The sequence below is a fragment of the Geospiza fortis genome, unplaced genomic scaffold, assembly GCF_000277835.1.
Source record: "Geospiza fortis unplaced genomic scaffold, GeoFor_1.0 scaffold361, whole genome shotgun sequence".
In the NCBI taxonomy this organism is placed as follows: Eukaryota; Metazoa; Chordata; class Aves; order Passeriformes; family Thraupidae; genus Geospiza; species Geospiza fortis.
In genome coordinates, this window is record NW_005054356.1 from 1,319,342 (window position 1) to 1,332,281 (window position 12,940).

The following is a 12,940-nucleotide window of genomic DNA, read 5'->3' on the forward strand; positions in this document are numbered from 1 at the left end:
AGTACCTGGACGTGTCGGCGCTGCCGCAGAGCTGGGACTGGAGGAACGTGAACGGGGTGAACTACGCCAGCACCACTCGGAACCAGCACATCCCCCAGTACTGCGGCTCCTGCTGGGCCCACGGCAGCACCAGCGCCTTGGCAGGTACCCCCGGGCCCCCCGCTGCAATCGGGAGGTTTTGGGAAGCAAAGGAAATTCAGCTTCAGGTTACTGACAGCTGGTATAAGGTGCTAAATCACTGCAGGGACTAACGCAGCAAAACCGAGGCTGAGGTGTCTGTGACTACACCAGAACAGTGGGAGTGCCCAAGCTGAAGGCAAGGAGGGTTGGTTTCAATAGACAAAGCAACCAGAGTGAGGCTGTCTCCACCTCATCCAAAGGCAGCAAAGGGGGAATGCTGGTGTGTGGTTAAAAACCTGTTTGCAGAAGGAATGTGGCCATAGCTCCTCCCAAACTGCTCTTTAAGTCCTGGGGTAAGAGCTGGAGTTTCTGCCCTCCCCTCAGAGGGCAGCAGATGCAAAAGAGTTGTCAGGTCTCCTTCTGGTACCTCACTACAGCAGGGGCTCTCCAGCCATGCTGGCAATGAGGAAATGAAACAAGATGCCTCTTGTGGGATATTTGCTGCAGGAGCTCTGTCATTGCATGAACTGACCATCACAGCAGACACAAAACCTGATTTCAGCCTTTTTCTTAGTCAAGGGGAAGTAGTGGTTTGCTACAGATGGAGAAGTAGTGGCTCTAGAGAGAATGCATGATTTGCATGCGACAGCTTCGTGCTGGAGAAGCACCACTTGCACAAGGGGGGCTGTAGGAAAATTACCTGTGAAGGGGAAACAGCAAACTGGGGAGAAGGGGCAGAGAAGGAAGGTGTGAGCAGACAGCAGGAATCATGCAGCATACAAGGATGTGGACAGGTATGACACCTGCCAGGATGGAGTGAAATACTGGGACAGTAAAAAACAGCAGCTTGCAGGAAGATTAGGCTGGGATGATAGCTCCTTGTTCTGTCAAGTTTATTTGAATGTTGTTGGTACTAATAGGATTTAACATACTACAGTGGCATCAGTTAAGACTGTTAATGCAGAAAAGCAGTTTATAAATACTCATCAGGAAGCTTTTCCGCCAAGTAAGCTTCTTGTTTCTGACAAAAGAAGGCAGCAGGGTGGTGGTGCCTGTCTGAGATGGCAGGATAACAGTGAGATGCTGGTGTAACAGCAAGGAGATAACTCTGAAAGCTTTCTCCTGCATTTAAACTGTCTCACAGAGCCAGCAGCCTGGGCTCCATGGGCTTATGTTTATGCATGAGCTTATACATAAATCTCTACTCCTCTAAAAGATGATGCTCAGAGCTGTTTTTAGATGTGTATTTGAAAACTCTTTGCTGTCAAAGTCAGGAAACATCTGGAAGTTTTCAGAAGCTGTGTATTGAATCAGAAGAGGTCTAGGGCTCTACAAGGCCTAGGACAGATCTTACTCATCTCCATGTTTTTGCTGAGTTTTTAATGGGAAAACCCCTCCTAATGGAAACCCACAATAATAGCTCAGCCTCTGGTTTGAATTAGGTCATGCTGTGTTCCTCTCTGCAGACAGCAGAGCCTTTCCAACCACACGTGCTGCTGTCTGCCACCAGTGGCGGGTTCCATGAAGAGGAGACAGTTTCAAAAGCAGTTGCAATTTGTAGCCACCCACATATTCCAGCAGCAAACCCCAGTTTCTTATCCTTCCAGACCGAATCAACATCAAGAGGAAAGGTGCCTGGCCCTCTGCCTACCTGTCTGTGCAGAATGTCATCGACTGTGCTGATGCTGGCTCCTGTGAGGGCGGGGACCACTCCGGGGTCTGGAGGTACGCGCACGACCACGGCATCCCCGACGAGACCTGCAACAACTACCAAGCCAAGGATCAAAGTAGGGTGGCTCTGCTTTGCTCTAGGGTTTCTTCCCAGCTTTAGCAGATCTTAGTGTATTAAAAAAAAAAAAAAAAAAAGTTTTGGGTTTTCGGAGTACGGGTTCCTGCTGTTTGACTGACAGAACAGGTTTTCTCTACGGGCCTGTGTGTGTCTCCTGCTCCAGACAGACAGTGTAGCACTAAATCTTGCTCAGGCAAGTTTGCACAGCTGAATTGTTTTAACTTAATCTCTTAAATCTGTGACACACAATCTCTAATGTACTGAAATATTTACAAGTGTCACCTCAAGCTGAACAAAGGAGAAATTTAACCTTTGGTCATGTATGACTGGAATGGTTTCTCTATGTCCTCAACAAAGTATTTATACCTGTGAAAGAAAGAACAGTAAATGATAATAGGGATTTTAAATGTGGTTTCCAGAAAATAATTGAGTTCACCAGAGAGGGATATGTATTAATAATTACTCTCAAGTTAATAATTTCTGCCTCAGTTAAATGATAAAAGCTCAGTGTCCTACAATCCCTTCACTTGAAGAAAAGCACCTTCCTGCAGATTATCTCCAGTGGTAATCTCACCTCTGTTTTGCAGAGTGTAAGAAGTTCAACCAGTGTGGAACTTGTGTCACTTTTGGAGAATGCCATGTGATCAAGAACTACACTCTCTGGAAAGTTGCTGACTATGGGTCTGTCAGTGGAAGAGAAAAAATGATGGCAGAAATCTACACAAATGGACCAATTAGGTAAAAAAAAAAAAGATACATGAAACTCGGTGTACATTTTCACTCTAGCGCATGTCAGCAGCTCTGCTCCAACATGCAGACTTTCGTTTGTATATAAGCTGAGATCAGAATTCAAAATACAAGAAAACCAGTTGGTTTTTAGCCAGGCCAGTGCCCTGATCCCCTTGTATGAAACCTCCTCTCTCTGTTTTCTTGAAGCTGTGGCATAATGGCTACAGAAAAGCTGGATGCCTACACAGGGGGGCTGTACACAGAGTACAACCCCTCACCCACAGTGAATCACATCGTGTCTGTGGCTGGCTGGGGAGTGGAAAACGGGACAGAATATTGGATAGTTCGGAACTCCTGGGGTGAGCCCTGGGTAAGGAGACATGGCAACACACTTTGGGCTTTGGAGGGTGGGGTTTGTCACTTGCAAAACTACAGCCTGTGGATATAAAACTGAAACTTGCTTTGAACTAGCCTACCAGTTTAAAAATGACACCCAGCCAATCTGAAGACAAGGATATTTGGAAGTTATTTGAGTAATAACTTTCAGCTCTATCCCAAATTCTACTGTTCAAGGACATGCAGCTTCTGTTATGGGCAACTGGAAATTGCTGTGAGTTGTAGGCAAAAATCCAGTTATGTACCTGGACTGGATGAGTGGGATGTATGTAAATTCACCCAAGCAGGTTGCCCCGTGACTCCAGGGCTACACTTCAGCTCGAGTGAATTCCTCCATTCACCACAATCACTCATATTTGGCAGACAGAATTTCTACAGCTGTGTTTCCTAATTTACAATGCAAATGAAATCCTTTACAGGGTGAAAGAGGCTGGCTGAGGATTGTGACCAGTGCCTACAAGGGTGGAAGAGGAGCAGACTACAATCTGGCTATTGAAGAGGACTGTGCATATGGAGATCCTATACTGCCTTGATTCTACATGGTACAGCTTTGTGTTTGGGTACTTTGGAAGCTTCCCAGCACAACCTCCTCTTGTTTAAAGAATAATAGCCTAAGACTCCTTCACAGTTCTGAAAAAGTAGCCCAGATGCAACACACAATGCCTTCAAAAATACAGAACTGCCCTAATTTTATTTACACCTTGAAGTAATTCACCCATGAAGGAGTTGTCTATCTTGATGCACAGTATTAAAATCACACTGACTGAATCACAGGACCTGTACGTGTAAATATCTATTTTTTTAAGAATAAATCACATAGATGTACTGCAAAAGTGTACTCAATATTTGGGTCTAGAGCTTCTTTTAAATTCTGTGACAGTACTGACCAAATATGTTGCAATGATGCAAAAGCCATGATAAGCTGGACATGATAAATCAAAAATATTAAACCTTGTTTGCTTGACCTCCTGGTGAAACAGTGGTGTTGGAATTGTTAAATAATGAAGTTGCTTTTATCCACCAAAATTATATAATGAGAATTGCTTTAACCAAAAGACAGTCTAAACACTTACTACTTAATTAGTCTTGTCTTTGCTCAAATTTCTTGCTTTAATATGTGATTGTACCCTTTTTGTCCTAAAGAGGCAAAACATAAATTGCCATAACCCAGAACTCCTCACTAATATAATAACTCAGTGCCATATCAGATGTTACTGCCTGGCATTGCTAACTGATTTAATAAACAGACTTTTTCTCTTACATGACTGGGTATTTATTATAAGAGTTTGTTAATACAAGTGTGTGGTTGTCTCCACCTGGATGCTGCTGCTTTCACTGGTCTTTGTTCATCACTGGCCTGATGAACAATTTTATACAGCACTGATGCTGGTTCAAACAGCAACTGGGTCTGAACAGGATTGTGTGACAGCACTGATCACAGCATTACAACGGGTTTAACAAGTTAAAAATCATCTACAGAGGAACTGTTTAGAGGAAGTGATACCAGGCAGAACACAGGAAAGTAAAAATAAACCTTGTTTAAACTGCAGGACACAGAGCAAAGTGCTCTTGATTATCACCAAGAGCTTGTACAGGGCTGTATCCTAAATTTATTTTCTGTAGGGTGAATTTCTGCTGCTAATTCTACAGTTTACTTAAATTACAAAAACTAGAGCTCAGGCAAATTTTAAATGGCGAGAGTTAGCTAGAATAATAGCCAATCTTTTATTCAAAGATAAGCAAGGAAGTTCAAAACAGCCTCTAGAGAAGCAGCTTTTGCCCTTTTCAGGTGATTTCCTTTTTAAATTTACATCCATCTGGACTTAGAGTTCCAGTGTCTTTTAGAAAGCAAGTTCTTCAGAAAACAGATGTACTTGGAGGAGCAAAATGTGCTTGTTCAAGAAAATTACAGTTTGTTTAAAAGTGAGGGGTGTAAAGAGGAATGCAGCCCAATGAAAAGAGAGAACGAGTCATAATGAAACTGAAAGACATCTCTGGAAAAGAACAAACACCTTTATTTAAACATCAATTATATTGTTGGGTGTTCTCCCACAGTTTGGCATCAGCCTCGACAGAGTAGAGATCAGTATAAAAACAAAGCCACAACAAGCAGTAATGAAATTTGGGCACACATTTCATATTTTGGGACAGTAATGACACGGTAATGAAACTTACCAGTAACATCTGATGCATCTATTTAGCAAAAAATAGATTCTGAAAGGTAACACAATCACACAGAATTCCTCTCTTAATGCAAAACTAACCTTGGCTGTTGCAACTCCTCTTGTGTTACACAAAACAGGTTTTTTGTTTTCATGTAGGATATTCAGAATTCTAATATCATGCAAAGGGGAGGAACAGACATTAGGGCTTTTGTGCTGCAGGCACAGAGCAAATCCACAAATTCCTATTTCTTACAACTTGCAATATCAAAGCCTAGAGCATTCAGGACCTATTCAGAGAACTATCTGCAAAGTGTTAGTAGGAATTACCTTACCCATTCTTCATATTTTGTTTATTACACAAAGAATCAGTGACAAATTTTGCAAGTTCTTTCAAATAAATCTGTTTCTTGCTATCGATCCTCTTCAGAACATAGATTTATACTGATTTGTGTAACAGAAAGACCTTTGGTATCATTCCATTTTCCAAATGACATTGACAGTTCTCTGATATGAAACACAAACACTCCTCTGGTTAAGAATTTCAGGGTCACCATGCAAGTCAAGCAAATGCCCTTCAGCCTTTTACTCCTTGTTTTAGGTTTGTTGGTTTTGTTGGAGTTTTTTTTTTCCCCAGTTTTAGAACCTCACAGGTGGAACATGGCAAAGCAGTGATCATGAGCTCTGGTTGCATTCTTGATGTTTTCCACTGCTTAGTTCATCACAATAAAGTTAGATTTGCAATGAGCTTAAAAGGAGAAAAAAAAAAAACACGGTTCAGTGCATTACAATGATTCTGATTTATATATTTGCATATGGATTTCTGCATTATGTAAATAATTAGGCTTTTAGAGTCTGGACAGATGTTTCTGGTTTAGGGTGGAGTATCATATTATGACAGACATCTTTCCTTCCTTTCTTTCCTTGCTGCAGTGATAGTTCCCAAAAAGCAGTATTTATCTTCACTTTCCCCACTACAACCCACAGATTCTTGATCACAGGAAAATTGCTAAACACAGGCCCCAAAAAGGGAAGTTGTCTGTGAAAACAGCTGGCAGGCATTCCTATATTTAGCAATCTTCCTCCTAAACATTATTTGCAAGTTGTAAGACACAAATGGAAGCAGGTGTGCAAGGAATAAATGTGACTTACCTATGAACTCTGTGACAGGATCATGTTCACCTTCTGTTTTTATAGTGCCTGCAATGCTTTCATTCTCCAAGATTGGAAGAAAAAGCTGTACAAAGTCTGAGGTATATGGAGGAGCAATCACATCGAGCACCTGAAAGAGCAGACAAAAACTGATGATTCTTGCACTTACAGAGGAAGGAGGGACAATATTTAATTCATATACCAATCTTGGAAGCATGTAAGTAGTTGGATGGAGAACAAGAGGTCTCAAGTGCAAGTAATTAGTTATGAACTCTCTGGGTGCTCTATGAGTACCTTGTTACTGCCAGAAGTCAGGATCAGTAGGACCAAATCACATCCTGGTAAACACTGAGACATTGCTCAGACTCTGACCTGAACTTGAAGTATTTCTGAATATCCAAAACACATGGAACTGATTTTAAACTTGATGTCTAGACTTCAGTAAACAGTTTTTGCTGCTGACCTCTGTCACAAAGTATCTGATGAGGGAGATGTCGGTGTCCAGCTTCTCCAGGCATTTGCGGATGTAGCTGACAACGGGCAGGACGTAGCCCCGGCTCAGCGAGTGAACCATCCTGTCCAGGAGAGTCTTCTTCAGCTCCAGCTGGTGGGGAAGGGAGGGAAGAGCCAACACTTCAGAACTTGCCCTCAGAGCATGCAATTTTTATTCATTCAGTATCTGCTGAGCTCCATTTTAACCACTTCTACATTAACCCTGCTGTGAGAGTAAAAGAAGTGACAGATGTGAAGTAACAAAAACCTGAATCCTCTGAGTATCACCTGCTCCATCACATCCAGCTGAGAATGTTCTGTTTCAAAGAGCTTGACAAGAAGTTGCAGAACTTGGGGATGAAGCAGCTGATGGCATGTACTGATCTGCAAACAAAACAGCAAAGTGAGATCCTCAGAACTGCAATTTAAAACACAATGCACCAGACAAGTTGACATTGATGCTCAGTGCCAGACAGAAATTCATTTAGAAAAGCATTCCATCATTTCTTTCTATAATGCCCAAGTTTTCCTGGCATAAAGAATGCTGCGCTGACAAAACCAAACAATTTACTCTGAATAGATTCATCTCTGCATATTTACTGCCTTACTGCAAATGACAGGCACTCAGTGTTACACAAGAACCAGAACTGTTCCTGCTCTCAGCACAGTTTCCAGACACTCTTACCTCATCCAGCAGTGCCAGGTGAACTGGGGTGTGATCAGTCTGCAGCTGGAAGTACCGTGGCTCTGACACTGTCCAGTCCACCCACTTCAACACCCCCATGGCCACCACTGGGAACCTACAGAGAGACATCACCTTAGCACAGCAGCATGAAAAATAAATGGAAGTTTTATTGGGAACCCAAAGTAATCTGCCATCACTCTCCAGTGGCACAGAAAAGCATGTTCTGCCACCCAAGGAGGACAAGTTGTGTGTGAAAGACAGGATTTATCAGTCATGAGAGACTCCCAGCCTCTCTGCTCACCTGATGCATTGATAGAGAGTGCTCAGTTCTGCAACCAGCTCTGATGCCCCTTTGTTCTCATTGCAACACAGATTGTGAACAGTCTCAATGGCTTTTGAGGTCGACTTGAGTTCATCCTTGTTGATGCTGACTCTCTTGTTCTGCAAAATTATTGCAAAGTTGGAATGCAAGAGTTGCAGATGTCTTTGGTTATTTAAGGAGCTTGACCTGCAATAAGCCTAGGATTGCAACCTGTGTCTCAAAATTCAGACTCACATGCAAGTTTCAGAAGAATTAATTATGAGTGAGCTGAAGTACAAGGATATTTGCTTTATTTAATTCTCAGTGCACTCAGACTTTTGTTTGATCATCAGGATCTACAATTTTTAATCACCTCAGTTGAAGGCAGAAGCTTTTCATATTAAAATAATTAAAACTAAGCTGAATGTATTATTTTAAACTGAGTGACTTCACAACCATACATTTTCTTCAGCAGAGGCAGGCTGCTGCAGGTAAAAAAGAATATTATTCACAGAAGTGAACATTACCTTTTTCCACATCTCTACAACACTAGCTGCATATGCCAGTATGTGGATATATTTATGTTTGTGGTCCTGGTTGATCTTAGCACCTGGTTTAAACAAGGACTGCATGAAGAGGTCCAGAAATGCAGGCACTCGAATCTGGGAAGAGAAAGAACAGTTTATCAGAGCCTGAGAATCATGAGAGGTGACTAAGAATAGAGTTTTTGCATTTGATATACCTTGAACAAGATAAACACATTTTCCTTTAAGAGTACATTAAACAGTTTTCTGAAGAGACACAGACTTTTGAAAGAGTCTCTTTTTTTTTTTTCAAAGGAAAAAAAAGGAATCAGTTACAAACTATATTTCTAAAGTGTCAAAATCTTGCCTTTTCTTACCAAAACCCATGTTAGAACAATGCAGTGAGAAATGTTAAATGTGTAATTTAGGCCTGTTTATAACAAACTGCTAAAGTGGGCAGGGATTTTTTTTCCTGAATTTTTTTGTTTGTTTAAAGAATTAATTCCTTGCCATCTTTATCTTCTATGGAAATGTGCTTTAATTTAGTTATATGTAAAAACACAACTTGGAACGATTAAAAAAACCCAACAGAAGTACCAGGAAGCTGATGCAAAGCAGAATGCAAGCAGCAGCTTCACTTTTAGACATTACTTACAATTACAGAGGGACAAGTGAGTGCTAATTTAATTTTTGTGTCCATACAACACTAAGCACAAGGCACCCCATTTCTGAGTGCTTCTGTAACAGAAATAAGTCTCAGAGGTTACAACCAGGTGAATACTGACCAGTTCTACTGGAGGTGGGTCCATGCTTGTAAACATTTTGAAGAGGACAGTGATATCTGCTGGATTCAGAGCTCCTTTGGACAGCATTGCCCCCAGAGCCTGGCAAGCTCGGGGGTAGGAGGCTGCAGTACCCAGTGCTAAGGTGATCTGACTGGCATCGTGGCCTCTGCAGGCAGAGCAAACACAGAGTGACTTATTTTCTTAATTCAGACATTTCAGATGAAGTCTCACTCAGTCAACAGGGCATACTCTATGGGATGTAATGCCTTAGGGCAATTACAGAAACAGGCCTGTGTTTGCCTTGTTTATCTCCAAAATGTTAACATAAAAATAAAACAATATTTCTTAATAGACAGAAACATCAACAGAAACATCTTTGCTTTTCCAGTTTCAGGTCTCTGTGGTACAGGACACTGAAGTTTTCTGCTGTCCCACTTCTAGCCCTGCTACAAGAACTGCTCTGTTGCAGCTAAAGATTCTCCTTTTGCTGGTGAAAGGTGATGAAGGACGAGCAAAAGCCAGCAGGGTTTACAGGCTGTGGTGGGCTCCATTTCCCTGCTCCCACAGGTGCCACTCACTTCTCGTGGGCGTAGCGCTGAACCTCCTGCGCGATGCGTCGGACGGCGGAGCCGCCCTGCTCCTCCTGCGCCAGGATGGACATCATGGACTGGGCAAAGAGGTAAGTGTGTTCCCCATGGCACACCATCTTCTGTGAAAGCACAGCACAAACCTCAGCAGACAGCAAGGAAACAGCCCAGTGGCCTTCTGTGATTACATTGCCGTGAAAGCAAAGGGGGGAAAAAAACAAACAGCAAAATTGCGAAGGAAAAAAAAAACAAAGCACAAACAAAGCCCAGACCCCAAAAGCCAAGAGGAAAATACAGAAAAGCACTGACACCACGCAAGAAGAAATTTCTGAATTGAGAACTTCATTTTTCAAATTCCAAAACTGAGAGGAAAATCCATTTTACGTATGCTCAGTACTTTCTCTGCAGTATTTGAACACTAAGAGAAGTTCAAAGCCAGCTGAAAATGATTTTCTGAGTAGTTCTACATTTCTGAAATCAGAGTACAATAATTGTGCTGTTTCACAACACTGAAATGCTGGGTTGATTCAGATGGCAGCTTTCACACTGATGTTGATGATAAGAGAATTATTTTAATTTGCCAGGGGACTGACAATACTGATCTTTAGATCTTGAAGTACATGTTAATGACAACAGTTCTACCCCCACCTTTTCACAATCCATTTAATAAATATAAGAAGTGTCACATAAGCAACCCAAAGAATTCTTGGTCACAGAATGACCAAAAAGCATAAATTTGTGTTTTAACTCAGATACACCTTCTCTTCATAAGCTTTCGTAGGACATCAAGATTGGCTACAATCCCACAATGATCTGTACCTCCTAACTGGAAAGCAGAACACTTCTTTTTCCACATAAAAAGGGAAAAAAAACCAAACAAAAACCAAAAACCAAACTTACAGCAAATTCAGGGAGGTTTTTCTCAAGGTTTTCTTCTCCTCCATCTAAAATTGTTGCCAGAGATGTACGCAGGACTCTGGAAAATACTTCTAGTTGCTGACATGCTGTTGAAACACTGGTTATTTCCCCTTGATACCCAGCATCAGATATAAGCTATAAAAATAAAAACATCACAGAAATCTTGTGTTATTTACATTTCTATTTCTGATATCCTAACAAATCTAGAAGAACGCAGAGAATTTAAGTTCCACCTCTGCATAAACTGACTGGAATTCACATTTATATTATGGTTTACAGAAAAGGAAACAAATAAAGATGCAGCAAAAATAAATAAAGCACAATAATAAAAAATGTACCAGAGCACACCAAAATATAACATTCTTTTCTTGTCACAGAACATACAAAACTGACTGAGATGTTTCACTGCACCAGAAATCTAGAATTTTCAAACAGAGATCACAGGAAAAAAAACAAAGAAAAAAAGAGAAGAACCCCACACCTCAACAGAAATTGAAAAAGCAGTACTTCAAACTCGGAAATTACACTTATTCCAATCTGTAGCACAAGTCCTCCCAAAAAGGTGTACTTTTAATAATTAGTATTAGCAGGATGTAAAAAAGGTCTCTCCACGTGGTGTGTGCTATCATTTGCTCAAGCCAGGCTGGAGTCTGAAAAGAAGAAAGAAATTTAAGAATGTCTTGCTGTCAGGATCATAAAAAGCAAGGCTTTTACCTCCCAGCAGTCCTGTGAGCTGTTCTACAGAGCTTTATTACAAAGGAGGATGCATTCCAAATTTCCGAGCTCTCTAAACCTCTGAGGACTCCAGTCAGACAGAGCTGGTTTTCTGAAACCAGTTGTTCCTCAGCCAAAGAGCTTTGAAGATTCCATTTCCCTTCCCTTCACCACTCCATCAGATGAAGGTGTGTAGGAAGGATCCTCTGTAGGGACAGCACCAGGGACTGCATGCACACCTCTCCTTCCTCTGTAAAGATGGAATCTGCTTTCCGAGGGTCGAAGTGCTTGATCAATAAACTCTTCAAGTGGTTCTCCACAGTCTCCTGAACCTGCATTGGCTCAACACCTGCACAGAAGGAACAAAACACTTGGCAGATGTACTGCAGTCCAGTGGAACACAGCAGCAGCATCCCACATTTTCCAATGAGAACACACACTACTCCAAAATTTATCAGCATAGAGAAGACAAGAGGAGAGCCATCAGTTCTACTACTGAGGCACACTGATACAGATTTACAGATTTTCCACCTCTTTTTCCTAAATACTGAACTGTTTAGGATCTCAGGTCACAACCTTCCTCTTTCTCTCCTCATCAGACACAGAAAAAGGAATGCCCAGGACTGTTACTGGTGTAACAGCAAAATGCAGGGGTGTCTTAACCACAAAAGGGATTACCAGGGCTGGGGCACAAAGCCACGTTACTACACACTGAAGTTCATCCTTGGCTGAGCCCATTGGTTATCAGTAGCTTTGATAGTATTCTACAAAATAACACACATATAGAAATGGGTAGTTCTACATTTTTGAAATCAGAGTACAATAATTCTGATCATGTAATAACAATTACGTAATTAATTCCACTACAGGATAAAAACACTGCTTATACTGCCTATATAACAGCACCCTTGCCCTTTGAATGAAATTAAAAAGAAGCTATAATTTATGCAGCTGTTTCAACTATAAAACCTTTTATAACACAGTTTGTTGGCCTTTCCTCAACATATTGCATCATTATTCTCCAAGTGGAATAAACCTATTATTATAAAGGATTTAGCCACATAAAGGATGACAACTTTATAACAATCCACTTCCTGTGTATGAACAAATTTGCCACAAATTCAGATATTTCTGACAGAATACAGACCCAAAATACCCTGTATCTTGTATCATACCTGTCTGAATGAGCCACTCTGCCAGCAAATTGACAGTCTGTGCCACTGCAGTGTAGTTTTCAGAGAGGAGCTGAATAACATTCTCTGGAGATCCTCCTGCTTGGAAATATCTGATGAAAGGATTACAAAAGAACTATGTGAGTCATATTACAATCAAAAATAAATAGAAGTCTAAATTTAAAGGGAAAACAACAGCACCATTTATAGATTTGCACACATTTCCATATGAAGTGACACCTCTAACACACCATAACAAACATCAGGTCGCACTCACCTCTTTAACGTGTTAAATATAGACGGTTCCATTATATAATCGGGCGTTGAAAATTTCTTCAGGCACTCCTGCTGCACTTCGGCATCATCTTCTCCCTCCCCATCCTCATCATCTTGCTGTTCACAAGCACAGTCAGG

General features: G+C 41.3%; 2 protein-coding genes across 2 annotated transcripts in view; one reads left to right on the forward strand and one right to left on the reverse strand.

The window, feature by feature from the left end:
* The window catches only part of CTSZ (cathepsin Z), a 5,263-nt gene extending 969 nt beyond the window's left edge, over positions 1–4,294 (forward strand). The window contains exons 2-6 of the mRNA XM_005423662.1: positions 3–144; positions 1,728–1,907; positions 2,497–2,647; positions 2,846–3,008; positions 3,454–4,294. Coding sequence (XP_005423719.1) covers positions 3–144; positions 1,728–1,907; positions 2,497–2,647; positions 2,846–3,008; positions 3,454–3,567 — 750 coding nt within the window. The 3' untranslated portion in view covers positions 3,568–4,294. The remainder of the gene's footprint in view (positions 1–2; positions 145–1,727; positions 1,908–2,496; positions 2,648–2,845; positions 3,009–3,453) is intronic.
* A 733-nt stretch (positions 4,295–5,027) lies between these two features.
* On the reverse strand, positions 5,028–12,940 carry NELFCD (negative elongation factor complex member C/D; the record flags this gene model as incomplete). The annotated part of the gene is given in 14 exon segments (XM_031059123.1): positions 5,028–5,944; positions 6,349–6,478; positions 6,812–6,952; positions 7,129–7,224; positions 7,526–7,640; positions 7,827–7,966; positions 8,354–8,488; positions 9,136–9,301; positions 9,714–9,844; positions 10,623–10,822; positions 11,233–11,290; positions 11,594–11,703; positions 12,530–12,639; positions 12,804–12,940. Coding segments are annotated over 14 exon segments (1,704 nt in total), but the record flags the coding sequence as incomplete, so codon positions are not given.